This window comes from Trachypithecus francoisi, unplaced genomic scaffold (assembly GCF_009764315.1).
Source record: "Trachypithecus francoisi isolate TF-2019V2 unplaced genomic scaffold, Tfra_2.0 Lachesis_group13, whole genome shotgun sequence".
Lineage (NCBI taxonomy): Eukaryota > Metazoa > Chordata > Mammalia > Primates > Cercopithecidae > Trachypithecus > Trachypithecus francoisi.
This window is the reverse complement of record NW_022681458.1, coordinates 11,123,854-11,151,852: the sequence shown is the minus strand read 5'-3', so window position 1 is coordinate 11,151,852 and position 27,999 is coordinate 11,123,854. Positions and strand designations below refer to the sequence as shown.

At 43.3% G+C, this 27,999-nt stretch overlaps 1 protein-coding gene across 1 annotated transcript in view; it reads right to left on the bottom strand.

Moving 5' to 3' along the window:
• Nucleotides 1-26,568, bottom strand: part of DNER (delta/notch like EGF repeat containing) — a 379,388-nt gene extending 352,820 nt beyond the window's left edge. The window contains exon 1 of the mRNA XM_033229959.1: nucleotides 26,149-26,568. Coding sequence (XP_033085850.1) covers nucleotides 26,149-26,424 — 276 coding nt within the window. The 5' untranslated portion in view covers nucleotides 26,425-26,568. The remainder of the gene's footprint in view (nucleotides 1-26,148) is intronic.
• Nucleotides 26,569-27,999: the final 1,431 nt, after the last annotated feature.

The window sequence follows — 27,999 nt, the reverse complement described above, 5'->3', positions numbered from 1 at the left end:
CAACTGGAAGAAAGAGTATCAGCGATTGAGGATCAAATGAATGAAATGAAGCGAGAAGAGAAAACCAAAAAGAAAAAAGAAGAAAAAGAAATGAACAAAGCCTGCAAGAAGTATGGGATTATGTAAAAAGACCAAATCTACGTCTGATTGGGGTGCCTGAAAGTGAGGGGGGAAAATGGAACCAAGTTGGAAAACACTCTTCAGGATATCATCCAGGAGAACTTCCCCAACCTAGTAGGGCAGGCCAACATTCAAATTCAGGAAATACAGAGAACGCCACAAAGATACTCCTCCAGAAGAGCAACTCCAAGACACATAATTGCCAGATTCACCAAAGTTGAAATGAAGGAAAAAATCTTAAGGGCAGCCAGAGAGAAAGGTCGGGTTACCCACAAAGGGAAGCCATCAGAATAACAGCAGACCTCTCGGCAGAAACTCTACAAGCCAGAAGAGAGTGGGGGCCAATATTCAACGTTCTTAAAGAAAAGAATTTTCAACCCAGAATTTCATATCCAGCCAAACTAAGCTTCATCAGTGAAGGAGAAATAAAATCCTTTACAGATAAGCAAATGCTTAGAGATTTTGTCACCACCAGGCCTGCCTTACAAGAGACCCTGAAGGAAGCCCTAAACATGGAAAGGAACAAGCGGTACCAGCCATTGCAAAAACATGCCAAAATGTAAAGACCATCGAGGCTAGGAAGAAACTGCATCAACTAACGAGCAAAATAACCAGTTAATATCATAATGACAGGATCAAGTTCACACATAACAATATTAACCTTAAATGTCAATGGACTAAATGCTCCAATTAAAAGACACAGACTGGCAAACTGGATCAAGAGTCAAGACCCATCAGTCTGCTGTATTCAGGAGACCCATCTCACATGCAGAGACATACATAGGCTCAAAATAAAGGGATGGAGGAAGATCTACCAAGCAAATGGAGAACAAAAAAAAGCAGGGGTTGCAATCCTAGTCTCTGATAAAACAGACTTTAAACCATCAAAGATCAAAAGAGACAAAGAAGGCCATTACATAATGGTAAAGGGATCAATCAACAGGAAGAGCTAACTCTCCTAAATATATATGCACCCAATACAGGAGCACCCAGATTCATAAAGCAAGTCCTTAGAGACCTACAAAGAGACTTAGACTCCCATACAATAATAATGGGAGACTTCAACACTCCACTGTCAACATTAGACAGATCAACGAGACAGAAAGTTAACAAGGATATCCAGGAATTGAACTCATCTCTGCACCAAGCGGACCTAATAGACATCTATAGAACTCTCCACCCCAAATCAACAGAATATACATTCTTCTCAGCACCACATCGCACTTATTCCAAAATTGACCACATAATTGGAAGTAAAGCACTCCTCAGCAAATGTACAAGAACAGAAATTATAACAAACTGTCTCTCAGACCACAGTGCAATCAAACTAGAACTCAGGACTAAGAAACTCAATCCAAAACCGCTCAACTACATGGAAACTGAACAACCTGCTCCTGAATGACTACTGGGTACATAACGAAATGAAAGCAGAAATAAAGATGTTCTTTGAAACCAATGAGAACAAAGATACAACATACCAGAATCTCTGGGACACATTTAAAGCAGTGTGTAGAGGGAAATTTATAGCACTAAATGCCCACAAGAGAAAGCAGGAGAGATCTAAAATTGACACTCTAACATCACAATTAAAAGAACTAGAGGCAAGAGCAAACACATTCAAAAGCTAGCAGAAGGCAAGAAATAACTAAGATCAGAGCAGAACTGAAGGAGATAGAGACACAAAAAACCCTCCAAAAAATCAATGAATCCAGGAGTTGGTTTTTTGAAAAGATCAACAAAATTGACAGACCGCTAGCTAGACTAATAAAGAAGAAAAGGAGAGGAATCAAATAGACGCAATAAAAAATGATAAAGGGGATATCACCACCGACCCCACAGAAATACAAACTACCATCAGAGAATACTATAAACACCTCTACGCAAATCAACTAGAAAATCTAGAAGAAATGGATAATTTCCTGGACACTTACACTCTCCCAAGACTAAACCAGGAAGAAGTTGAATCCCTGAATAGACCAATAGCAGGCTCTGAAATTGAGGCAACAATTAATAGCCTACCCACCAAAAAAAGTCCAGGACCAGATGGATTCACAGCTGAATTCTACCAGAGGTACAAGGAGGAGCTGGTACCATTCCTTCTGAAACTATTCAATCAATAGAAAAAGAGGGAATCCTCCCTAACTCTTTTATGAGGCCAACATCATCCTGATACCAAAGCCTGGCAGAGACACAACAAAAAGAGAGAATTTTAGACCAATATCCCTGATGAACATCGATGCAAAAATCCTCAATAAAATACTGGCAAACCGGATTCAGCAGCACATCAAAAAGCTTATCCACCATGATCAAGTGGGCTTCATCCCTGGGATGCAAGGCTGGTTCAACATTCGCAAATCAATAAACGTAATCCAGCATATAAACAGAACCAAAGACAAGAACCACATGATTATCTCAATAGATGCAGAAAAGGCTTTTGACAAAATTCAACAGCCCTTTATGCTAAAAACGCTCAATAAATTTGGTATTGATGGAACGTACCTCAAAATAATAAGAGCTATTTATGACAAACCCACAGCTAATATCATACTGAATGGGCAAAAACTGGAAAATTCCCTTTGAAAACTGGCACAAGACAGGGATGCCCTCTCTCACCACTCCTATTCAACATAGTGTTGGAAGTTCTGGCTAGGGCAATCAGGCAAGAGAAAGAAATCAAGGGTATCCAGTTAGGAAAAGAAGAAGTCAAATTGTCCCTGTTTGCAGATGACATGATTGTATATTTAGAAAACCCCATTGTCTCAGCCCAAAATCTGCTTAAGCTGATAAGCAACTTCAGCAAAGTCTCAGGATACAAAATTAATGTGCAAAAATCACAAGCATTCTTATACACCAGTAACAGACAAGCAGAGAGCCAAATCATGAATGAACTCCCATTCACAATAGCTTCAAAGAGAATAAAATACCTAGGAATCCAACTTACAACAGATGTAAAGGACCTCTTCAAGAACGACAAACCACTGCTCAGTGAAATAAAAGAGGACACAAACAAATAGAAGAACATACCATGCTCATGGATAGGAAGAATCAATATTGTGAAAATGACCATACTGCCCAGGTAACTTATAGATTCAATGCCATCCCCATCAAGCTACCAATGACTATCTTCACAGAATTAGAAAAAACTACTTTAAAGTTCATATGGAACCAAAAAAGAGCCCGCATTGCCAAGACAATCCTAAGCCAAAAGAACAAAGCTGGAGGCATCACGTTACCTGACTTCAAACTATACTACAAGGCTACAGTAACCAAAACAGCATGGTACTGGTACCACAACAGAGATATAGACCAATGGAACAGAACAGAGCCCTCAAAAATAATACCACACATCTACAGCCATCTAATCTTTGACAAACCTGATAAAAACAAGAAATGGGGAAAGGATTCCCTATTTAATAAATGGTGCTGGGAAAATTGGCTAACCATATGCAGAATGCTGAAACTGGATCCCTTCCTTACACCTTATCCAAAAATTAATTCAAGATGGATTAGAAACGTAAATGTTAGACCTAAAACCATAAAAACCCTAGAAGAAAACCTAGGCAATACCATTCAGGCCACAGGCATGGGCAAGGACTTCATGTCTAAAACACCAAAAGCAATGGCAACAAAAGCCAAAATTGACAAGTGGGATCTAATTAAACTAAAGAGCTTCTGTATAGCAAAAGAAACTAACATCAGAGTGAACAGGCAACCTACAGAATGGGGGAAAATTTTTGCAATCTACTCATCTGACAAAGAGCTCATATCCAGAATCTACAAAGAACTCAATCAACTTTACAAGAAAAAAACAAACAACTCCATCAAAAAGTGGGTGAAGGATATGAACAGACACTTCTCTAAAGAAGATATTTATACAGCCAACAGAAACATGAAACAATGCTCATCATCACTGGCCATCAGAGAAATGCAAATCAAAACCACAGTGAGATATCATCTCACACCAGTTAGCATGGCAATCATTAAAAAGTCAGGAAACAACAGCTGCTGGAGAGGATGTGGAGAAATAGGAACACTTTTACACTGTTGGTGGGACTGTAAACTAGTTCAGTCATTTTGGAAGACAGTGTGGTGATTCTTCAAGGATCTAGAACTAGAAATACCATTTGACCCAGCCATCCCATTACTGGGGATATACCCAAAGGATTATAAGTCATACTGCTATAAAGACACATGCACACGTATGTTTACTGCAGCACTTCACAACAGCAAAGACTTGGAACCAACTCAAATGTCCATCAGTGATAGACTGGATTAAGAAAATGTGGCACATATACACCATGGAATACTATGCAGACATAAGAAAGGATGAGTTCGTGTCCTTTGTAGGGACATGGATGAAGCTGGCAACCATCATTCTGAGCAAACTATCACAAGGACAGAAAACCAAACACTGCATGTTCTCACTCATAGGTGGGAATTGAACAATGAGAACACTTGAACACAGGATTCGGAATATAACACACAAAAGCCTGTTGTGGGGTGGGGTGAGGGAGGAGGGATGGCATTAGGAGATATACCTAATGTAAATGATGAGTTAATGGGTGTGGCACACCAACATGGCACATGTATACATATGTAACAAACCTGCATGTTGTGCACATGTACCCTCGAACTTAAAGTATAACAAATATATATATATATTCCATCATTTCAATTCATTCCACATAGTTTTAAACTGAATGGAATGTATTTGAGAATTTTGATCAGCATCTTGTATAAAGCATTTGTCTTATATAAGTATGAGCAGATAGTTGTTATAAGAAATAATTATAAGTAATATAATATGTATAATTTATATTTTATAATATAAAAAATATAAGAAAGCCCTGCCTTTGTAGACAATGCACTGCTATATGTCTTGGGCAAGTAACCAAGAGCCTCTGTGCATTCCAGTCAGATATGGTTTGGCTGTGTCCCCACCCAAATCTCATCTTGAATTGTAGTTCCCATAATCCCCACATGTCGTGGGAGGGACCCAATGGGAAGTAACTGAATCATGGGGGCAGTTACCCCCATATTGCTGTTCTCATGATAGTGAGTGACTTCTCACAAGTTCTGATGGTTTTATGAGTGACTTTTCTGACTTTTCCCCCTTCTGCTTGGCATTCCTCCTTGATGCCACCACGTGAAGAAGGATGCATTTGCTTCCCCTTGCATCACGATTGTAAGTTTCCTGAGCCTTCTGCAGCCCTGCAAAACTGTGAGCTAATTAAATCTCTTTCCTTTATAAGTTACTGGGTCTCAGGTATGTCTTTATTAGCAGTGTGAGAACAGACTAATATAGTAAATTGGTACCAGAGAGAGTGGGGTGCTACTGTAGAGATACCCAAAAATGTTCCAAAGCAACTTTGGAACTGGGTAACAGGCAGAGGTTGGAACCATTTGGAGGCTCAGAAGAAGACAGAAAAATGTGGGTAAGTTTGGAACTCCCTAGGGACTTGTTGAGTGGCTTTGACTAAAATGCTAATAGTGATATGGACAATGAAGTCCAGGCTAAGGTGGTCTCAGAAGGAGATGGAGAACTTGTCAGAAACTGGAGTAAAGGTCACTCTTGCTATGCAAAGAGATTGGCAGCATTTTGCCCCTACCCCAGAGATCTGAGGAACTTTGAACCTGAGAGAGATGATTTAGAGTATCTGGAGAAAGAAATTTCTAAGCAGCAAAGGGTTCAAGAGGAAGCAGAGCATAACAGTTTAGAAAATTTGCAGCCTGATGATTCAATAGAAAAGAAAAAACAATTTTCTAGGGAGACATTCAAGCCTGCTGCAGAAATTTGCATAAGTAACAAGGAGCCAAATGTTAATCACCAAAACAATGGGAAAAATGTCTCCTGGGCATGTCAGAGATCTTCACAGCAGCCCCTCCTATCACAGGCCTGGAGGCCTAGGAGGGAAAAATGGTTTTGTGGGCCAGATCCAGGGCCACCCTGCTCTTTGCAGCCTTGGGACATGGTGCCTTGTGTCCCAGCTGCTTTAGCTCCAGCCATGGCTAAAAGGGTCAAATGTACAGCTCAGGTCATTGCTTCAGAGGGTGCAAGCCCCAAGCCTTGGTGGCTTACATGTGGTGTTGAGCCTGTGGGTGCACAGAATTCAAGAATTGAGGTTTGGGAACCTCCACCTACATTTCAGAGGCTGTATGGAAATGCCTGGATGTCCAGGTAGAAGTTTGCTGCAGGGGCAGCGCCCTCATGGAGAACCTCTGCTAGGGCAGTGCAGAAGGGAAATGTGGGGTCAGAGCCCCTGCACAGAGTCCCCACTGGGGAGCTGCCTAGTGGAGCTGTGAGAAGACAGTCACTATCCTCCAGACCCCAGAATGGTAGACCCACTAACAGCTTATACCACGTGCCTGGAAAAATCACAGAGACTCAATGACAACCTGTGAAAGCAGATGGAAGCAGGGGCCATACCCTGCAAAGCCACAGGGTCAGAGCTGCCCAAGGCCATGGAAGCCCACCTCTTGCATCAGCATGACCTGGATTTGAGACCTAGAGTCAAAGGAGATCATTTTGGAACTTTAAGGTTTAATGATTGCCCTACTGGATTTTAGACTTGGATGGGACCTGTAGCCCCTTTGTTTTGGTCAATTTCTCCCATTTGGAACAGGTGTATTTACCCAATGCCTGTACCCCCATTGTATCTAAGAAGTAACTAACTTGCTTTGATTTTACAGGCTCATAGGCAGAAGGAACTTGCCTTGTCTCAGATGAGACTTTGGACTTGGACTTTTGGGTTAAAGCTGGAATTAGTTAAGATTTCAGGGGACTCTTGGGAAGGCAAGATTGTGTTTTGAATGTGAGGACATGAGATTTGGGAGGGGCTAGGGGTGGAATGATATGGTTTGGCTGGGCCCCCACCCAAATCTCATCTTGAATTGTAGTTACCATAATCACCACATGTTGTGGGAGGGACCCCCATGCTGCTGTTTTCATGATAGTGAGTGAGTTCTCACGAGATCTGATAGTTTTATAAGGGGCTTTTCCCCCTTTTCTCAGTACTTCTCCTTGATGCCATCATGTGAAGAAGGATATGTTTGCTTCCCCTTTCACCATGATTGTAAACTTCCTGAGGCCTCCCTAGCCATGCTGAAATGGGTGTCAATTAAACATCTTTCCTTTATAAATTACCCAGTCTCAGGTATGTCTTTATTAGCAGCATGAGAATGGACTAATATATAGTCTCATCATCTATCAAGTGGGGGAAATGCCTCCTCCAAAGAAACGTGAGGATTAAAACACATAATACAGGGAAAGGAACCTAGCACGTAGCCCTTCATGTAAGTAACTGAACATTTAACTCGAATCTGAATGTCCATATGAATATATTTATTATAAGTCCCCACCCATGCCTGCCCCCACAGGATGGTCTTCAGTGTTTGGAATGTCTGGACATAAATGCTTTGGTGGAGAGAGCCCCGGGTGGACAGTCAGCAAAGTCTAATCCTGACTCAGACAGTCATCTCTTTCACCTTCATTTTCTTCTGCAGAATCAGTGAACTGGCCAATACAATTTCTAGAATCCCTCCCTACTCTAAACATTTATGAAATGCATTGCTGTTGTAATCAGTACTCAGAAATGACCAGTGGAAGAGTGAGTTCCAGATCGCATTGAAAAACAAAGAACTCTACCTCTTTCCCAATATTCCATAAAGCCAAACTCATTAGTGTCAGACTGTGAGTAGGGCAGGCCTGGAAGACCCCAAGTTCTGGGAATGGAGGATGGATAGTAAGCTGAGGGTCATGCTTGGACCTTGACCTGAGGATAAAACTGTTTATGAGCTTCTCTGGGCCTCAAACCGTCCAGAGTTGGCAGAACTGTTCCCTGATGGAGAGTGGTTTCTTTGTTTGTTTGTTTGCTGAGGATGGGAGAGATCTGTGCATTAGGAGCCAAATTGAGCCGATAAAACACCCAGTTTGCACTCCTTTCTAAACCTCATTACTAAACCTCACTGTCCAAATCCTAATCCCTGGGAAATTAACAAGGCTTGGGTTATGGAAACCAAGTCTCCTGGCAGTGGTTGCTGAGCAACAAGTGATCCACAGTCTTTTAGCCCTGCTTTGGCTCATCAAGCACAGGGGGTCCCACCCCCAGCCCACTCAGATTTCTCATTTATACTGAGCTCATTAAAAAAACAGCAACATAAGTGCTCTAGGTCAACCCACATGAGCTAGTTCCTTAACAAACAAGTTGACTTGGATAGTATTACAACCCATGATGACTGATGGGGAGGCTCTGTTTCTCTGCATGATGTATTGAATGTGCCTGAGGGGTGCCAGGTCCTAGGAGAAGGAAACTGGCCAACTACCAAAGACCTTTCTCAAACCCTGTGCTGTTGCATATAATCTGGAGGGCCTTGCATAATTATTTTTTCAACCTTCTGGCCTCAATTTCCTCTTCAGTGGAATGAGGCAATTGGACCAATGACATCTAGGGCCACTTATTCCCAGTGGCTCAAGTGCCCCAGCAAGCTCTCTGCTTCTCCCAGAGGAGCTCTGCAGACCACAGGAGTTAGCATGAGGCATGACTTACTGGAGTGGAGGGGCAGCATTCATGGCCCAGGCTGAGTCAGAGAACAAAAGCTTCCCAATTCACAGGCTTTCTTGGGAGGGAAGCACAGGAGGCTGAGCCTTACATGAAGAGACCAGGGATTTGAGCCAGCAAAGTGTTCCGGGGAGCTAGGACCTCAAATCAGGGCTGGAATGGAGATTCTGGGATGCCATCACCCAGGTAACGACAGTAGCAAGAAGACATCAGTCTGGTATGCAAGGAGTGGCTACAAGTAACCATTCGGGGGGATCCTGGGGCTCAGGTTGTGTAAGAAGATAACACAGATGGAAAACCATCTGATAGTTCCTCAAAAATTTAAATATGGAATTACCGTATAACCCAGTCATTCCACTCTTAAGTATATACCCAAAAGAATTAAAGACCGAGACTCAAACACACGTGTACAGGCACGTTCATAGCAGCACTATTCACAATAGCCAAAGGGTGGGAACAACTCAAATGTCCATCAATAGATGAATGCATAAACAAAATGTGGTATATATGAACAGTGGAATAGTATTCAGCCATAAAAAAGCAATGAAGTATGGATAAATGCTGCAACGTGGATGAATCTCAAAAACATTATATTAAGTGAAAGATGCCAGACACAAAGAGTCACATACTGGATTATTCCATTTCTATGAAATATCAAGAATAAGTAAATCCACGGAGACAGAATGCAGATTGGTGGTTGCCAGTGACTGGGAGGAGGGAGGAATGGGGAGTAACCGTTTCATGGATACAGTGTTTCCTTTGGGGATGGCAAACGCAAACACGTTTTGGAACTAGATTATGAACATACGAAATTCCTCTAAAAGGTTCCCTTTAAAATGGTGACTTTCATATTATGTGACCTTTACTTCAATAAAATGTTTTAAGACAAAACAGATTCCACAGATATACCTGGGATGGTTTATGATACAGGAATCGGCGATATGGAATGATAAGAAACCAGAAGACGTTTCAAGACCCTTTATTATCTGTCTGCTTCAATACAGACAAACTTCATTGATGTTCCTTTCTATGCAGGAAGTGTCTTCCTTCCTCTTTTTTTTTTTTTTTTTTTTTTTGAGACGGAGTCTGGGTCTGTCGCCGGGGCTGGAGTGCAGTGGCGCGATCTCGGCTCACTGCAAGCTCCGCCTCCCAGGGTCACGCCATTCTCCCGCCTCAGCCTCCCGAGTAGCTGGGACCACAGGCGCCCGCCACCGCGCCAGGCTAATTTTTTGAGGAAGTGTCTTTCTAAAGGACTGTGGCCAGAGGCCTAAGAATAGAATACAAGAACTCTCCGGGGAAGCATGCTTCTTCCCAGGTTTCTCATTAGGAGTTTACACCAAGAGGCAAGCAGCCCTGCATGAGAAGAACCCATGAAGGAAGCAGGTGTACAGGTGAGCCCTAACAGGAAATAAAGACTCCCTTTTCTGGGAAAGAAGACCTGCCTCCAACTGAGGAAGGAGTTTTCAAGGCATGCATGTAGAAGTAGAAGAGCAGGGCTGGGCACACTGGTTCATGCCTGTAATCCTAACACTTTGGGAGGCCAAGGTAGGGGGACTGCTTGGGACCAGGATTTCAAGACCAGCAACATAGAGGCCTGGGCAACCTAGAAGGACTGCCGTCTCTACAAAAATAAGAAATAAATTAGCCAAGTATGATGGCATGTGCCTGTAGTCCCAGCTACGCAGGAGACTGAGGTGGGAGGATCGCTTGAGCCTGGGAGTTTAAGGTTGCAGTAAGCTGTGGTTGCACCACTGCCACTGCACTCCAGCCTGGGTAACAAAGCAAGACTCCGTCTCTAAAAGAAAACAATAAAAGAAAAAAAGTGGAAGGGCAAAGTGAGGCAAGGAGATCAACTGAATGGCCTCTGTCAACAGCCTTGTGCCCTGCTGGTCTGTTTCCTGGACAACATTTGCGAGTCAATCATTTTTCCAAATATACAGGAGAAGGAAGAAAACAATCAAAAGCATACTCACATACTACCAGGAAAGATCTACGTTAGGAGAAAAAGCTCTTGACTTCGCCTAAATTCCCACAGGCTCTACTTGCATTTATGTGCTCTTCTGAGCATATAAAACATCTGTAGGGTCCATTGAAAGCAAGGGAAACAAGAAAAACCTTGCATAGAATCGACTTGTGATTTTTAAAAAGGTGTCAGCATCAGTTTTTGGCATCACACTGTTAAGTTTGAACATTATGATAACAATTTATTTTCCTTAGGAGACAAAAAGAAAGCTGACTTGCACTTTAGTCTGTATGTAGCTCCAAAATTTCCACCCTCCCACATCCTACTCTCCCTTGGTAAAATAGAAAAATAATAATAATATAGAATTTACTTCTCTCCAGCTAAAGGTTTATTTGGGGCCTCATAGAAACACTAATATTAGTTCTCATTTCTCTGTTTTTCCTATTATCTCTCTCATTATGGGGCTTTTCTACAGAAATAAAAGAACTCCCTTTTGCACAACCAAAAAAACCAATGGCCAATTTTAAAGAGTAAAAGTGAAGACAGAGGGTCACAAAAACTCCTGGTCAGGAGAAATAAGGCTGTTCTCAAGGGGAAAGGAGCTAAAAATACAATATGGAGAGTAAAGCATAAGGGAAATTTGCATTTTGCTGCATATTAGTCCAAGTCTTTCTGCCCAAGCCTGGATGAAGAACATTGTTTGAAATCAGACCATTACACCATCAAGAACTTCTAAGAAATACTCTATTATCCAATAATGCCATTAAAATTAACTTGATGATTTTAATAAAATACTAAGGAACATGTGACAATTATTAAAAGTGTGCTGAGTAGTTCTTTAAAAAAAAAAAAAACAAAGAAGGAATCTTGATAAAATGGTTGCAGTGTTCCAGCCTCAATAATAAGTCAAGAAAAATTAAAAATATTTAAATACGATTTAGAAAATCTATGCCAACCCTTCTTAAAATAGGCATAAATTGAAGTTATATTTAATCGCACTTTTTTTTTTTGAGACAAGCTCTTGCTCTGTTACTTAGGCTGGAATGCAATGGCTGGATTTCAGCTCACTGCAACCTCCTCCTCCTGGGTTCAAGCGATTCTCCCACCTCAGCCTCCCAAGTAGTTGGGACTATAGGCATGCATTGCCATATCCGGCTAATTTTTGTATTTTTAGTAGAGATGGGGTTTTGCCATGTTGCCCAGGCTGATCTCAAACTCCTAGGCTCAAGCGATCCGCCTGCCCCAGCTTCCCAAAGTGCTTGGGATTACAAGCATGAGTCACTACGCCCAGTTTTAATTGTACATTCTAAAGAGATAATAGAATCAACCTTATCGATACAAATCTTGGACAAAATAGAATTTTTCAAAAGCAAATTCTTGACTTGAATCTGCTCATTCTCAACATATTATACAGTATGGTAACAGGATAAAGCATAGACTTCTAATTAAAATTTATCAGCTTCCCCACTGATGAATTTGGCTAAGTAAGAACCAAAGATTATAAGCTTCTGAAGAGCAAGACAATGAGAATAAGCAAAGTCAAATGAAAAATGATACACAGGAAAAAGAGATTTACAACACAAAGGACAAAGGGCTAATTTAATTTCCTTCATTAACAATGAGCCATTACAAATCAGTGGGGGGGAGAAGTACAACCCAAAAGAAAATTAGACAAAAATAAGAACAGACAATTCATTCGTTTAAAAAGTTGGCAATTCATTAAAAAATTATGAATGTCCCTCATTCATAATTCATTCATAATAAATGAGGGACATTCATAATTTTTTAACACAAAGAAAATCAATTAAATATCATGTTTTACCTATCAGTTGACACACACAAAAAATGGGGGCTAGTACACATTCTCATATGCTGTTAATAAATTTGCAAAATTCTCCAACCTTTTTGGATGGCAACTTAGCAGTATTTATTAGAATGCTTAGTGTATATAAATATATGTCATTGTGTGTGTGTGTGTGTGTGTGTGTGTGTGTGTACAGGGGTCAGTGCAACATTTTTTTCTTTTTTTTTTTTTTTTTTTTTTTTGAGACAGCATCTCACTCTGTCATCCAGGCTGGAGTGCAGTGGCATGATCTCGGCTCACTGCAATCTCCGCCTCCCAGGTTCAAGCAATTCTCCCACCTCAGCTTCCCAAGTAGCTGGGAATATAGGTGTGTGCCACCATGCTCAGCTAATTTTTTGCAACATTATTTAAAAACTGGAAATAATATGCTTTAGTAAGGACTGAATATGTAAATAATCACACAACGGAATACTAGTCAACCATCGAAAAGAATGGGTCTGCTTTCTGTTTTAAGATATGGTAAGATGCTCAAAATAGATTAAGGAAAATGTTGCAGAACATTATGTATAGGTTGAGTTAGTTTTTATATAAAATAGTTTGTATACATATAAAAGAATTTACATAGGCTTCACATATGCTTATATGTACCAAGAAGAAAATGTAAAACTACACAGCAAAATGGAAACAGCGATTAGTGCAGAGGGATGAAATTGGCAGGAGAGGCAGAGGAAAGGGAAGAGAAGGTTACCAACAGGACTTTTACACATTTCCAGGGGATTATAATGCTTTAGCAGTTGGACGGTTATCCTTAAAAGGACCATGAAGATGCAAAACTATGAGCTGATTTCATGTTTGAAATGCAAGTTAGCAAAATTTTCTTTCTATAATTATTTGACAAGAATTTAAAGTGCTATTGACAAACTTTTCAGAAAAAAGCTGGGAATTGGAGCAGGAATTAGGCCTTTGGGGTAAGGTTGCCATATTTAGCTAAGTAAAAATACAAGATTCCCACTTAAATTTGAATTTCAGATAAATGATGTACAATATTTGGGACACTCTTATACAAAAAATAATGCTCATTGTTTATCTGAAATTCCAATTTAACTGTGCATCTGTATTGTGCCTGGGCATCCTACTTTGGGGTACTTCGAGGTCCCAGGCTAGCTAGCTCCTGGTCTATGCCTTAGTCCATGCTCAGAAGTCCCATGTATTCAACCAGCTGCTTCTTCCTCCATTCCAGTGGTTCTTTTACAGGTAGGGAAGGTCTTAAAGAATCTTTTGAAACTTTTGAGTCATTCCCCAGGAGAATATCTACATACAAAATTTGGCATCTCAAGGTATGTGGGCCCCACGTGAGTCCCATCCCACAATAGTTGGACCCACGGACTCCTCCCGCAGTCCACAGCACTGTGCGGATGGCCAGCTATGAGAAGGTGAACATGTTGGACTTTGAGGAGTTCAACCAGACTATGAAACAGCAAAATCACATGACCATTTTGGTCTTCTTTGCCAGTTCCAAGGACATCGGAGGTAACAGATATAGCCCCAATGGCATGCGGGCCAAACTAGTTGTAGAGAGGGGCTGAGGCATGTTGGGGAAGAATGTGCATTCATATACTGCCAAGTAGGAGAAAAGCCTTATTGGAAAGATCCAAATAATGACTTCAGGAAAACTTAAAAGGAGCTGCAGTGCTTAAACATGGAACCCTGGAAAAACTGATAGAATCTGAGTGTCTTCAGGCCAACATCATGGAAAATGTTCTCTGAAGATTAAGATTTGATGATAGCAATCATGCCTTGATTTCCTGCTCTGTTCTGGTAAACTGGATACTTGTTTGAATTCGTGTTAGCAATAAATAAATAAATGACGATGGGCTGGGCACAGTGACTCATGCCTGTAATCCCAGCACTTTGGGAGGTCAAGGTGGGAGGATCACTTGAGCTCAGGAGTTTGAGAACAGCCTGGGCAACATGGTGAGACCTTGCCTCTATGAAACTATTTAAAAATTAGCCAAGTATAGTGGTGCATGCCTATCGTCCCAGCTACTCAAGAGGCTGAGGCAGGAGGATCACTTGAGCCATAGAGGTCGAGGCTGCAGTGAACCATGATCATGTCACTGCACTCCAGCCTGGACAACAGAGTAAGACCCTGTCACCAAAAATAATGATGATGATGATGATTTAAAAAAAAAAAAAGAGTATGTGAGTGTCCACACACCCTTGAAATCATCCACAGATTCCAGGTTAAGAATCCTGGTTCTACCTCAGTGTAAAATTTTACCCTGTTTTGGAGGATTCTTGTCATCTCAATATGTGCCTGGGAGAACTGCATTTCTCTAGCTCCACATCTGTGCTATTCTAAAAAGCAAGTTCCAAAGGCTCTAGAGTAGCCAAAATAATTTGGCAGGTGGTGGGGACAAGTGGGGAGAACGTATTTACAGGACTCAACCTGATTTTAGGACTTACTATAACTACAGTAGTCTCAAGACAGTGTAGAATTGGCAAAAAGAGACATAAATGTAATAAAATAAAGAGTCCAGAAATAGACCCACACATGTTTGGTCAAATGATTTTAAACAAAGGTACCAAAATAATTCAGTGGAGATAGACAGTCTTTTCAACAAATGTTTCTGAAACTATTAGACATTTGTAAGCAAAAAAAAAAAAAAAAAAAAACACCAAAAAAAACTACCCGGCCGGGCGTGGTGGCTCAAGCCTGTAATCCCAGCACTTTGGGAGGCCGAGACGGGCAGATCACGAGGTCAGGAGATCGAGACCATCCTGGCTAACACGGTGAAACCCTGTCTCTACTAAAAAAAATACAAAAAACTAGCCGGGCGAGGTGGCGGGCGCCTGTAGTCCCAGCTACTCGGGAGGCTGAGGCAGGAGAATGGTGTAAACCCGGGAGGCGGAGCTTGCAGTGAGCTGAGATCCGGCCACTGCACTCCAGCCCGGGCGACAGGGCGAGACTCCGTCTGAAAAAAAAAAAAAAAAAAAAAAAAAAACTACCCATACGTTGCACCACATATAAAGAGACTATCTTAAAATGGGTCAAAGACCTTAATGTCAAACCTTAAATGATACTTGAGAAAACGGGAGGAGATTTTTGTGGCCTTGGGTTAGGCAAAGATCTCTCAGATAGAACACAAAAAGTACAAACTATAAAAGAAGAAATTGACCAGTTAGACTTCATTGGTCTTTAAAATCTGTCCTTTGAAAGACCTTGTTAAGAAAAGAAAGGGCTGGGAAGAGTGGCTGACACATGTAGTCCTAGCACTTTGAGAGGCCAAGGTGGGCAGATTGCTTGAACCCAGGAATTTGAGACCAGCCTGGGCAACATGGTGAAACCGCATCTCTATTAAAAATTTTAAAAAATTAGTTGAGTGTGGTGGCACATGCCTGTAGTCCCAGCTACTCAGGAGGCTGGGGTGGGAGGATTGCTTGAGCCTGGCAGGCGGAGGTAGCAAGGAGCCGAGATCACGAGATTGCACCACTGCACTCCAGCCTGGGTGACAGAGTGAGACCCTGTCTCAAAAAAAAAAAAAAAAAGAAAAGAAAAGAGAAAGAGAGAGAGAGAGAAAGAAAGAGAAAAAAGAAAAAAGAAGGAAAAGGAGAAGCCACAGATAGGGAGAAAATATTTGCAAATCGCGTATCAAGTAAGGGATTTGAATTTGAATTGGAAATATGGAAAAACAACCTCAGAACTCATTTGGATAGACATTGCATCAAAGAAGAGGCATGGATATAGCATATGAAAAGATGTTCAACATCATTAATCATTATCAAAATGCAAATTAAAACCACAATGTGATACCACTGCACACTTATTAGAATAGCTAAAACCTAAATCACCAATGATATACCAAGAACTGACAAGGATGCAAGCAACTGGAACCCTTGTTTATTGCCGATGGGAATGCAATGGTACACCTCTTCTGGAAAACACTTTGGCAGCATCTTCTAAAGTTTAACACACACTTACCACATGACCCAGCAATCCCAGGAAATCCTAGTTACTTACTCGAGAGAAATGAAAACATGTCCACTTAAAGACCTGTATGTGAACACTTATAGAAACTTTATTCATAATCACCAAACACTGGAAACAAACCAAATGTCATCAGTTAGTGAAAGGACAAATTGTCGTCTAGCCATACAATGGATACTATTCAGCAATAATAAGAAACAAGCAATTGATTCATGAAACCACATGGATCAATCTCAAAAGCATTATGTTCAGTGGAAAATGCACACGTATGACATTCTAGAAAGTACAAAACTATAGTGATGGAAATCAGACCAGTGGCTGACAGGGACTGGGGCTGGGGAGAGGTTTACTACAACAGGGCATGAGGAAATGTACAGGGATGATTGTGGTGGTGTTACACACCTGTATGTCAAAATGCATAGAAATGAATGCCAAGCAGAGTGAATTCTACAGTATGTAAGTTATACCTTAATTTTAAAAACAGTCATAAAATGAAAAGAATCTGGGAATCCTTCGTGGAAGAAGCAATAGAGCTAGTCAATTTGAAGTTAAAAATTTTGGTGTCCTTTTCATTGTTCCTGTACTGCATTTTCCCATTCTAAAGTAATATACCTAGGATATATTTAACTTTTTGTCCTATCCTAATACATTCTATTGTGCTTGAAAATTAACCACAAGAATTTGCTCCAAATGACAGATTGCAGAAATCTGACTTCAATGCGGTGGGGTACTAGGAGTAATGGTAATTCAGCCGTCCTCCACTCAGCCTCCATCAGCCCACTGCTACAGACTCTGTGCTTCAGCCGTCTCATGGAAAAGAAGGACTAGATACTTTTCTTCTCTTGTGATTTCTTTCACCACAGACTGTCTCCCATAAAGGAGTTTTAATCTGCCTCTGAAACCCAAAACGTAATTACAAATGCTCCTTTACATCAACTACAAGGACCAGATAAGTACCAGTGTTGAAATTCTAAAGGACCTGTCTGCTTTCAGGAACTATGAGCAAAAGATAGCAGACACATTTCTATTTCCAAGCGCCTTGCTTTCAAGTACAGTGATTTCATTTCTCAAATCCTGTTTTTCAAAAGCCCTACGCCTTTTCTTTTCTCTTTAAGAAAGAAATAACATTACACAAACCCAAAGCCTCCACACAGAAACTAAAACTGCCAGAATGGAACCGCAACCCTCTGGTTCCCTTTTTCCTCTGGTGCTCCCTTTGAAAGTCAAAAACCATGGAGCAGTCTGAGGCACAGCAGTACGGTAAGAGCAACAACCCCATACTCGAAGCCACCATGCCTGGACTCAGATCCCCAACTCTGTCACCAAGCTATAGGACCCCAGGTAGGTTTCCTTAGCCATAAGATGGGGACTCATATTCACTTTTATCAAAATAGCAGTTTGTGTTTAGAGAGGGCCAGTTCTGTGCCAGAGACCTTATTATTCATTTTCATCTTTCCAACCATCCTGTCAGTGATTGAGGAAACAGGGTTTAGGAAAGCTAATAAGCCTCTAGTAACTCAGTCAAGATGCTCACCCGCACCCAAAACCCCTCCAGTTAGTATTTCTTTTCCCTGCCTCACACACTTCCCTGGAAATAAACTGTAACTACGGTGTCCAGACATGTTGGCCAAGGGCTGATATAAAGGGAAAAGTTCAGATCCATCCAGGAAGACTCTAGAGATTCAAGCAATTTGAAGACAATGACAGTACTTTCTGTCAGTCCCAGGGCCCTACCTAGAGCCTGGGCTAGAGGTAGCCATCAAGAGGGATGGAAGAGAAGAGGAAAAGGGAGAAGGGAGAGGAGCCTTGGGCTAAGTCAAATAAATAAAAATGAAAAAATAAACTCTTTCCACCAATGTTTACAGAAATACTTAGGAGAGGGTCAGCCAACTTCTCCCTTTATCAAGGGCCATATAATAAATATTTTGGGGCTGGGCGCAGTGGCTCACACCTGTCATTCCAACACACTGGGAGGCCAAGATGGGTGCATCACTTGAGCACAGGAGTTCAAGACTAGCCTGGCCAATATGGCAAAACCTCATCTCTAGTAAAAATACCAAAAAAAAATTAGCCCAATGTGGTGGCACACACCTGTAACTTCAGCTACTCGGGAGGCTGAGGCACAGGAATTGCTTGAACCTGAGAGGCGGAGGCAGCAGTGAGCCAAGATCACACCACTGCACTCCAGCCTGGGTGACAGAGTGAGACTCCATCTCAATAAATAAATAAATATTTTCAGCTTTATGAGCCATGCCATCTCTTGCAATGCCTCCCCTCTACCACTGGAACATGTAAGTAGCCACAGACAACACTTACACAAACGTGTGTGGCTGTGTTCAAAACAACCTTATCCTTGGACACTGAAATCTGGATTTCATATAACTTTCATGTAATATGAGATGTTTTTTATATAGAGGCAAGGTTTCACTATGTTGCCCAGGCTACTCTTGAACTCCTGGACTCAAGCGATACTCCCACCTTGGCCTCCCAAAGTGCTGGGATTACAGGTGTAAGCTGCCATACCCAGCCCAGATATTAGTTTAGTTTTGATTTTTTTTCCGACTGCTTAAAAATGTTAAAACCATTCTTAGTTGGTAGAAAGAATGGGGATGAGGACTGTGGTTTGGCCACCCTTGATTTAGTTCATCAGAAAAGGTGGTTTTTTGTTTTGTTTTTTTCTTTCCCCTGAGACAGAGTCTCGCTTCAGCCCAGGCTGGAGTGCAGTGATGTGATCTTGGCTCACTGCAACTTCCGCCTTCAGAGTTCAAGTGATTCTCCTGCCTCAGCCTCCCAAGTAGTTGAGACGACAGGCATGCGCCACCACGGCTGGCTAATTTTCATTTTATTTTATTTTTCTATTTTATTTTATTTTATTTTTGTATTTTTAGTAGAAATGTGGTTTCACCATGTTGGCCAGGCTGGTCTCAAACTCCTGACCTCAGGTGATCCACCTGCCTCATTCTCCTAAAGTTCTGGGATTATAGGCATGAACCACAGCACCTGGCCACAGAAAAGTATTATTAAAAGAAAGCTTTATTAGAAATATCAAAAGCTAGGGCTACTGCAAAGGATTTATTGAAAAATATTCTGCACTTCCCAGAACAGACCTGGCACAAGGGGAAATGATTAAACAGATTAAATGTCTTCACGTGCTTTCCTCCTAAACACAGTCCCTCCTCACATGCCCTGGATCTACCCACAAGGCCCAAAGCCCTTCTGATGCCCACAGCTGCACCCCACTACACCTGTCATTTATTCAACAGTATTATGTAGAGCCTACTGTATGTAGTCCCAGTGCTGGGTTCCCATGCAACTGGGGGAGGAGGGAGCGGAGATCCTGACAGCCCTTCCTCTCAAAGACAAGGGCTCTAAGATGTACATCATGATTCTTGACTGAAGGTAGGTTAGTGTGTTCAAATAAGAAACAAGTAGTGATTCCCTAGCAGTCTAGACTGCCAGCTCATGCTCTCTTCACTGTTTTTTCAGGCAGTGAAGACACTTCTAAGGCACAGCAACTTTCAAGGTTGGCACCAGGATCCCATTTTCACAGATGATAAAACCAAGCCTCAGAGAAAGGAGTCACTTACCCAAGGATACTCAGAGCCAGATTCTAACCCAGGCCTGACTCCCACGCTTGGACCCTTTCCATTCTAAGTTCACTTTGAGATACAAAATCTATACCATTTGAGGAGGGTGTGGACCAGGAGTTTCCAGGCTGTGAACCTGGTTGTCCTTCAAGCAGGAGTGACCAAGAGCAGGTACAACTGTCATTTTTCTCTGCCACATGCTATATGCTGAGCAGGCTATGAAGAAAGATGATAAGAGTCTAGCAGGAGCTTCTCAACCCTATTCATACAGTAGAATCACCTGGGGAGCATTTAAAAATTACCAGTGCCAGGCCCCACCCTAGGCCAATTAAATCAGAATCTGGGGGACAGGGGAACCGTAGGACCCACTCATTTTTGTTCAAGCTGCCAGATCAGTTCAATACACTGCCAGGGTTGAGCACTAATGTGGGGGAATCAGAGGAAGGGGTAAATATAAAGAAATTCTGTCTGCAAAGCTTTGCCACATTGTTGAGTTTTCTGTTTGGTGGGGGCAGGATTCTGCAGTTACTCCCTCTGGGTTAAGCAGCTCTGACCACAGCTGCCTACTGAATTGATAAGGATAGCTAAAAATACAACCGACATTCAGCTTTCTGACTCAAACACCCTTCAACTTCAGACTAGATTTTCTTTCTTGTTTGATGCTTATCAAATGAGGGCATAAACAAAACCATTTTTGATGGTACCATATCACATGAGAAGCTTAAGCAAAGAAGCTAAAGACAGGAATACGTTTTTGTGAGGTGGCCAAGCTGAGAAGAGTGATGCCTCCTAAGAATGCAGCAAGAATGCAATGTACAAAATAGGCAAATCATTCTGCTTTAATGACACCAAGAAAACATCAAGTTCCCTGCTTTTCTTAAAATTCTTACAAAAATGTTGACAAATTTTTGTTCTTTCATTTCAAAAGAAAACTTCAAGTCACTGAGAATTTTCTAAGAAATCATTTACTTCAGAATAAAAAGAACACATTTATAAAAAGCTTAATACAATTAAATTTTCATTTTCAAAACATGTCATAACATAATTCTTCCCAGTAGAGAGAAAAAGCTGTGTCTGTTCATTGAAGAAAGACAATCAAACACACTGAATAAACTAATGTAATCATTTTATATGGGGAAAAATACAATCCTTTGCTTAGCATAGCTTTTATTTGCACAACATGTTACCTTTTTTCAAAATGTTTTAAACTTCATTCTTGCATACTTCCTTACACTTTCAAAAAGAACTTTACTACGTTCTTATTTGTGAGTTACACCATTTCTATAAAGAAAATAAGATAAGCATTGTTAGTCCATTTTAGAGATATGAACATTGAGGTTCAAGGATGTTCAATAATTATCCCAAGGTCACAAGAAGTTCATAGAAAACCCAGAGAAAGAATGTCTCTTTACATCTCAGCTACTATTCAACATTTTGTACATACTACAATGTGAGTTTGTGTGTGGGTGTGTCTGTGTGTGTGTAAAGTCCAGTAACAAAGACCCATGCAGTGCAAAGAACTAGAATTATTTTCTTTTTGTTTGTTAGCAAACCTCAATCAAAAACAGGTTCCTCTGAAGCAGACCATTGCTTCAAGTTAGTATGGTTAATCAGAAGAAAGGATTATAAAATCAGTTTAATAAGTAAAATTAACTTGCATGAAAAGCAGCCATACATGTCCCCTTTTTATTCCAAGTGCAGAAATTCACATATTGTCATTATAATCCTGAAGGATAAGATCCTTAGGGAACATGTAATGAAAACACAAACAGGTATCTGACTGCTTGAATATTAGGCAAAGAATTATTTTACGAAAATAAAATAAGCTTTACAAAACAAAATAATACAAATTTAAATAGCCCCTTCTTTGATGGACAGCCCAATAGAAGGAGTTTCTGTACCACTCACCACAAAAGAAAAATTGGCCCAGCCACTGCCACCTCTGATACCTGCCTGCTTCCCCAAATGAACCAGAACAAGCAAGAGCAGCCTCCATTTCTAATCAGTTGAAGTTTTTTCAAACCTATCAGAAACATTTTTTTATGTAGTGTCCATTTGCTTGCCACCATGGTAAAAATAACTTCAGCTAGGACCCAGAATTCTAACTCTATGGTGAAGGCTCCTGGTTAACATGTGGCATAAGGAGAATCTGTGTCTTTATCACCTCTGTGCCTTTTTATTCCAGCTGAGCACACTTGTACAAGCTCACTTAGAGCAAGACTGGACTCAGAAATTACTTCATCCCCTTTTTACTGGTAAAACTCAAGGAGGTTACAGCTCTTGCTCCCTATTGTAACTATGACAGGTCCAGGGCTAGATTTTCATCTAGGCACTCTTTAGATTCTACCGCCCCGTATCAAGCCAACCTGGCTGGCTCTAATTCCAGTTATCATACTTACTAGCAGTGCAACATTGGGACAGTCACTTCACTTTTCTGCACTTCATCTATAAAATTGGCGTGGGGACAGCACCCAGCTCATAGGAGATTGCAAGGATCAGCAAGTTATATCTGCAAAGTCGCTGGAACAGTGCTGGCATGTGGCAAGTGCTTAAAAGGAGGGTGAGCTACCATCATCATTATCTATCTACAAATTAGATTTTCATATACAGTTTTAAGATCAGCTGAATTTCTCATGATTTAAGATGTCTGCATGTGTTAGAGGCCTTTCAGGGCAGTATCAAAATGTGACCTTGGATTAGTCACTCATTCAAAATGAGCTTCATTTTCTACATTTGACTAAAAGAGATGATGATACTTGTTCTATCTAGTTAAGGTAATGAGCATTTGAAATATGTGCAGAAAGTTTAAAAAGAAAGGGAAGAGGTGACAGTTATAGAAATGTCACAGGTGCTCAGTGATTTAACAGCACTTAATTAATGTAATCCTTCTCAGAACCTTAGTTTGAACATCCCACAGAGACAGGATGGACACCCACCCAAAATTTGGTGTGGACCCTGAGACTGAAAATGGTGCACACACGCACACACGGTATAAAAAGGTTTACTGCTGACATAATGGGGCTCTCTGGGGAGAGCAGGCAGCTCCCAAATGGGTTTAAATGGCTTCTGAGTGCAGGGAAAGGAGACTGGCTTGTGGGTTTTGCTGCACTTTGGGGTTGGGGCTGGGATGGCACAGGGCAGGAGTTTGCATGGTTTCAGCCTCCCGCCAGCACCAAAGGAGGGAACCCCTGGGCTTTCTTATCAGCTTGTTTGGATGTGGAATAAAAGAGGAAGAGGGAGAGTGAGGCTTTAAAGCTGTCAGCCACAAACAAACATCAAGGAATGGAATCACTGTCTTCACGAGGAATCCTATGAGGTAGGTCCCATAGATCCCATCGTTAAAGATGAGGAAATAAGACCCAGCAGTTTTAACTTCAGCTTGACTTCAAACCCACACGACCTACAATTCCCAAATCCTATGAGTCCCCATCATTCAGGTGACAAAAGAAACATGTCCTGGACCCCACTGACTTATGCAAACTCAATCAGCCAACCACAGAAAAGCTAAAGACAGCCTTTTTTTAAAAAAAAAGCCTAAAGACAGCCATTTTAATCCCAATTTGTAGTTTATGATTTTCTTAAAATTTCTCCACACACAAAAGGAAATTTCAAGGTTAGGTTCTAATGTTACCATTGCTAACACTATTGTCTTTGGAGGAGGAGGAGTGATGCTCTGTTTAAAAGATCCTCTTCACACCCAGGTAAAATTCCACTTCCAATTTATCCAGTGAGCACGAGGTTCTATTTCAGCAACCACATAGTCTGCAGTGGCTAAGATCCATTTTCCTTATCCGTAATTGAGTATATGCAGTTTCTCTCTCCCTCTCTCCCCTCCCCTCCCCACCACCCCAGGTTTAACTTCTCTTTTGAAATTGTCTTTTGTGTTCTTTGCCATTCCCATGGAAAATGAGTCTCAAGTCTTACTGCGAGATCATGAATGATTAAATTAAAATCATCAGGAATCCATTTTTATGGATTATAAGGCCCTGAATCGTCTCAGTAAGCTTTTCTGGGTAACCAAGTCCAATCAAGTTCCAAGTTCACTAAGCTTTCCTATGAGGACTACAGTAACTTCAGCGCTCTTTTCAACTCACATGCCAGGGCATGCTCTATTGCTTCTGCTCAGGTGGGTGGTGTTCACATAGCTAAGCCTATGTCAAATGGGAGCTACAAAAGAAACCCGAATCTGTTTTTAACCAGTTGGTTCTGCAATGTTATGTATTAGTTCATGACTCTTCTGAATGAATTGTATTATATACCAAGTCACTACTTAGGACAAATCAAAATATTTATGTTTCTCTGTTAGTCATCTTTAGGGAGCACCAAAGAGCTCTTTTTCTTGAAGATATCTTATATCTATTTTTAGAGTCACCAAAAACCATCTCAGAGTTGTGTTAAATTTCCAGTGTCCAGTCTTTCTTCTCATGTAAATCGATGTGCACTCTAACCTACCTTCTCCCATCCATTCCCACTAAACCCTAGGTCCAAATCAATTATTTCTTTGAAGGATAAAATTCAGACATGAAAATATAACAGCAGTTTGATGGACACACTCAGACAATTCATTTCTTCAGGAAAAGTCATATAAATCATCAGTCCACAGGGAAAATTAGCATGAGTCCATTCCCTGGTTTTTGATTTGCAGTCATTTTCACTTTTGAAAAAGCAAGATTTTGTTCTAACGGTTAGAATGGCTCTAACAGGCATTTCCTCCAAGAAGCTATCATGTCCCAAACCTACTCCTGATGCTCACATCACACAAATTCTTCCTCCTCCTCATCACCTCCCTTCAAGGAACTAAGCTTACTGAAACCAGTAAACAAAGAGGAAGAGCACAATGTTGAAAAGATGGATTCAAATTGCTAATTTGCTATTAAAAGAAATAAAAAGATTCTAGATAAATGCGAAAAAATCTGACTGTCAAGGTCAAGCTTCTCAATCCCATTTACCTCTAAAAAATGTAAAACGTGTCATACTGAAAGGGCAACCTTTTTCCCCATTGAAAGAACCTATTTGAGCATTCTCAAAGTAACTCTTCAATCATTGTTATCAAATTTATATGAAACAAGCTCCTCCACCCTAAATGTAAGAAAGATAGTATCTGATCCCAAATGTCGTCCATATTCATGTGGGTTAAAGTCATCATTTCAGATGAATTCATTATTTGCCCTACCCTGCAATAGAGGTTTGGGGATTTTCTACCTGTACACACAGTCCTACCAAATTGCCTACTGAAAATGTTGATGTTAATAGGTTTCACCAAGCTTTAACGTACTTGTAAAAGCCCCAGATATTATTTTCTGCCAAATTCTCTCGGAAACCCCAAATTCACGGGCGGCTGCTGGCTACATCCCATCGTCCCATCCCTCCCATTGCCCCACGCTTTCTGGCGGCTTCCCGGTGCCCTGCTCACGTCCCGGCTGCCAGCCCCAAGCGTGCGCCCCGTGGAGCGTACGGCAGGAAGGGCGGCCCTGCCAGCTCCACGTACAATGGCCCCTCGAATGCCTCCGACTGTTCCAACGTTGCTCCTAAGCTTAGAGAGGGCTGGTCGCAGGCCGAGGAGAGGCTGCTGCCCTCCTCGTCCTCTGGCTGCCTTGTCACAGTCCTCAAGGGCGGAGGAAGAGAAGAAAGTGCCCCACCACCTGGCACGGGGCCCACCATCACTTGACTCGCACACCGCACACCCTTTACACACACAGGGTCCAGCGGGACGGGAAGCGTGGACCACCTGGACATTGAACACCTCGCCAGGGACGCTCGGAGCCTGCTCCTCCACGCTGCCAAGGCGGACACCGCTCGAGTGGTTCTTGGCTCGGACCAGCCGGAAGGGGCGCGCCACTCGGTGGCCAACCGGAGCGTCTGGAGCCCCGCGCGAGGAGCGCCGAGCCCCGGAGCGGCACACCCCGAGAGCCCCGCTGGCCCCGCCCGGGAACCAGGGTGGGTAAGGGAATCAGGGTCGGCCCGGGTGTCCGCGTCCACGCGGGCCAAGAGACTGGATCCATTGCCTTCCCGAAGTGGGAAAGCCTGGGTCAGGCATGCCCACTGTCAGGCAGCAGCAGCAGGGCCGGCGGGAAGAGACTGCTGGTCCCGGACCAGCGCCCCACACCGCGCCCGCCGCTTACACTCACCTGGCAGTTGGCGCCGGAGATCCCGGCGGGGCAGGTGCAGCTGTAGCCAGGCTCGCTGACGGGGGCAGGGTTCTGCGGGTCTGGCTCAGGGCGCGGGGTGCACACGCCCCCGTTACGGCAGGGCTGTGCGGCGCATGGCCCGGGCGCGGATAGGGGCGCGGCGGGCACTGGGCTGGCCACGGAGCTGCCTCGGGGCCCCGCGCGGAGCAGCAGCAGCAGCAGGGCCAGCGCGGGCAGCAGCTGCGCACCGGGTGCCTGGGCGCGGCGGGGCTGCATGGCCGGCCAGGAGGGCGCGGGAGCCGGAGCCAGGACGCGGTGACGGTGGCAGTGGCGGCGAGAGCTGCGAGAGCGGCGGCGGCGGCTAGGGCTGCTCCGCGGGGCCGGGCGCCTCCTGCAGCTGCGGGATCCGCGGTTCCCCGGGTAACGGCGGGCGGGGCCTGCGGGGCGGGGTGGGGCGGGGCGAGCGGGGGGCGGGGCGCCCGCAGCCCAGGCTCGGGAGCATCGGGGAGTGGGGCCTCTTTCACCGCAGGGAGTTGGGGTGGGGGTTGCAGAAAGGCGACGTGGGACTCCGTCCCCCAGGAGTGAGTCGAAGTCACGGGTGTATCCAGAAGCCCTGGTACAGGGAGCCGGGCGATGCTGGGGCAGGAAAGGGGCTGGAGAGGTCCACGCGTGCGGGAGAGGGGACTTTGAGGGGCCTCCAGAGCCGGGAGCACCCGGTGCGCCCCAAGGCCCGAGCAGGGCGGTGCGCGGGAGGCGGCAGGGCGCCCCAAGGGAGGGGCGACGCGCTGGCAGCAGCCACCCTTGGCCTCTTGGCGCAGAATCTGCAAGACCGCCGCGGGGCCCGGCCTTGCCTCATCCCCCGGGGCTGCTCCCCTTCCCCCAGCGCTTCTCTCGGCAACCCCAGCCCTCCCGCCCGGCCACGGAACCCTGCGCCCGACGCTCGCTCAGCAGCCCGGCTGGCCTGGAAGTGACCTCGCGTCAGCCAGGCGGACCCGGAGCCCTTGTCCTTGGTGCTGACCGAGCTGTCTCCTTCTCGTCGGCCCTTTCCAGAGCGCGGGGCCTGCCGTGCCACTAAGGAATGTCTGGCCTCGCCGTGTCGGGGCGGGAAGAGGCCTCGGTGTCAGGTTGTCCATCCCTGTCGTTGAACCTAGGGGGAAACTGAGGCCCAGAAAGTCTGGACTCGAATCCAGTGGGTCAATTGACTCCCAGTCCAGAACGCCCGAAAGAACAGTTCAGAAGCCCAGGTTGGCAGAGGCGCTGCTAGCGAAGGAATCACAACAGGGGACTCTGTATAAAAGGAGCATTCGCTGTGACCTACTTCAGGGGGCTCTTCTACACGTCCTGGCTAGGCTGACTGGTGCTGCGACCGCCAGGGAGGCTGCACTCCGCTGAATAAAGCGCAGCCAGCCTTGTCTCCTCCACCTGACCTTTCACAATCTCTACTACCTGTGGGTTCCCAGATACCTGTTACCTTCTTTTTAAAGTGGCTAAATGAAAAAAGAAAATGTGATTCCCCTGGATTGACAGTCTGGGCCAGTTTTGTTTTAGTAAACACAAAAATAGTTTGTTTTGTTTTTAAAATAATAATAATAAAGTAGGGACTCCATGTGAACTTAATGCTGTAGGTGTCACAGACGCCAGGGGCTGCTAAAAGTCCTCCAGTGGAAACAGGAGGCAAACTGCATGGCTTCTCCCTGTCCTGTTCAAACACAGAAGCAAATGTCCCACTTTTCTGCTTTAAGAGATACCTACAATTCATGTGGCCATCGCAGGAAATCACTACACACCAGACAGATCTGCAAGCGGAGAATTCAGACCTCCAAGTGGATACAAACAGTTATTACATTTTTC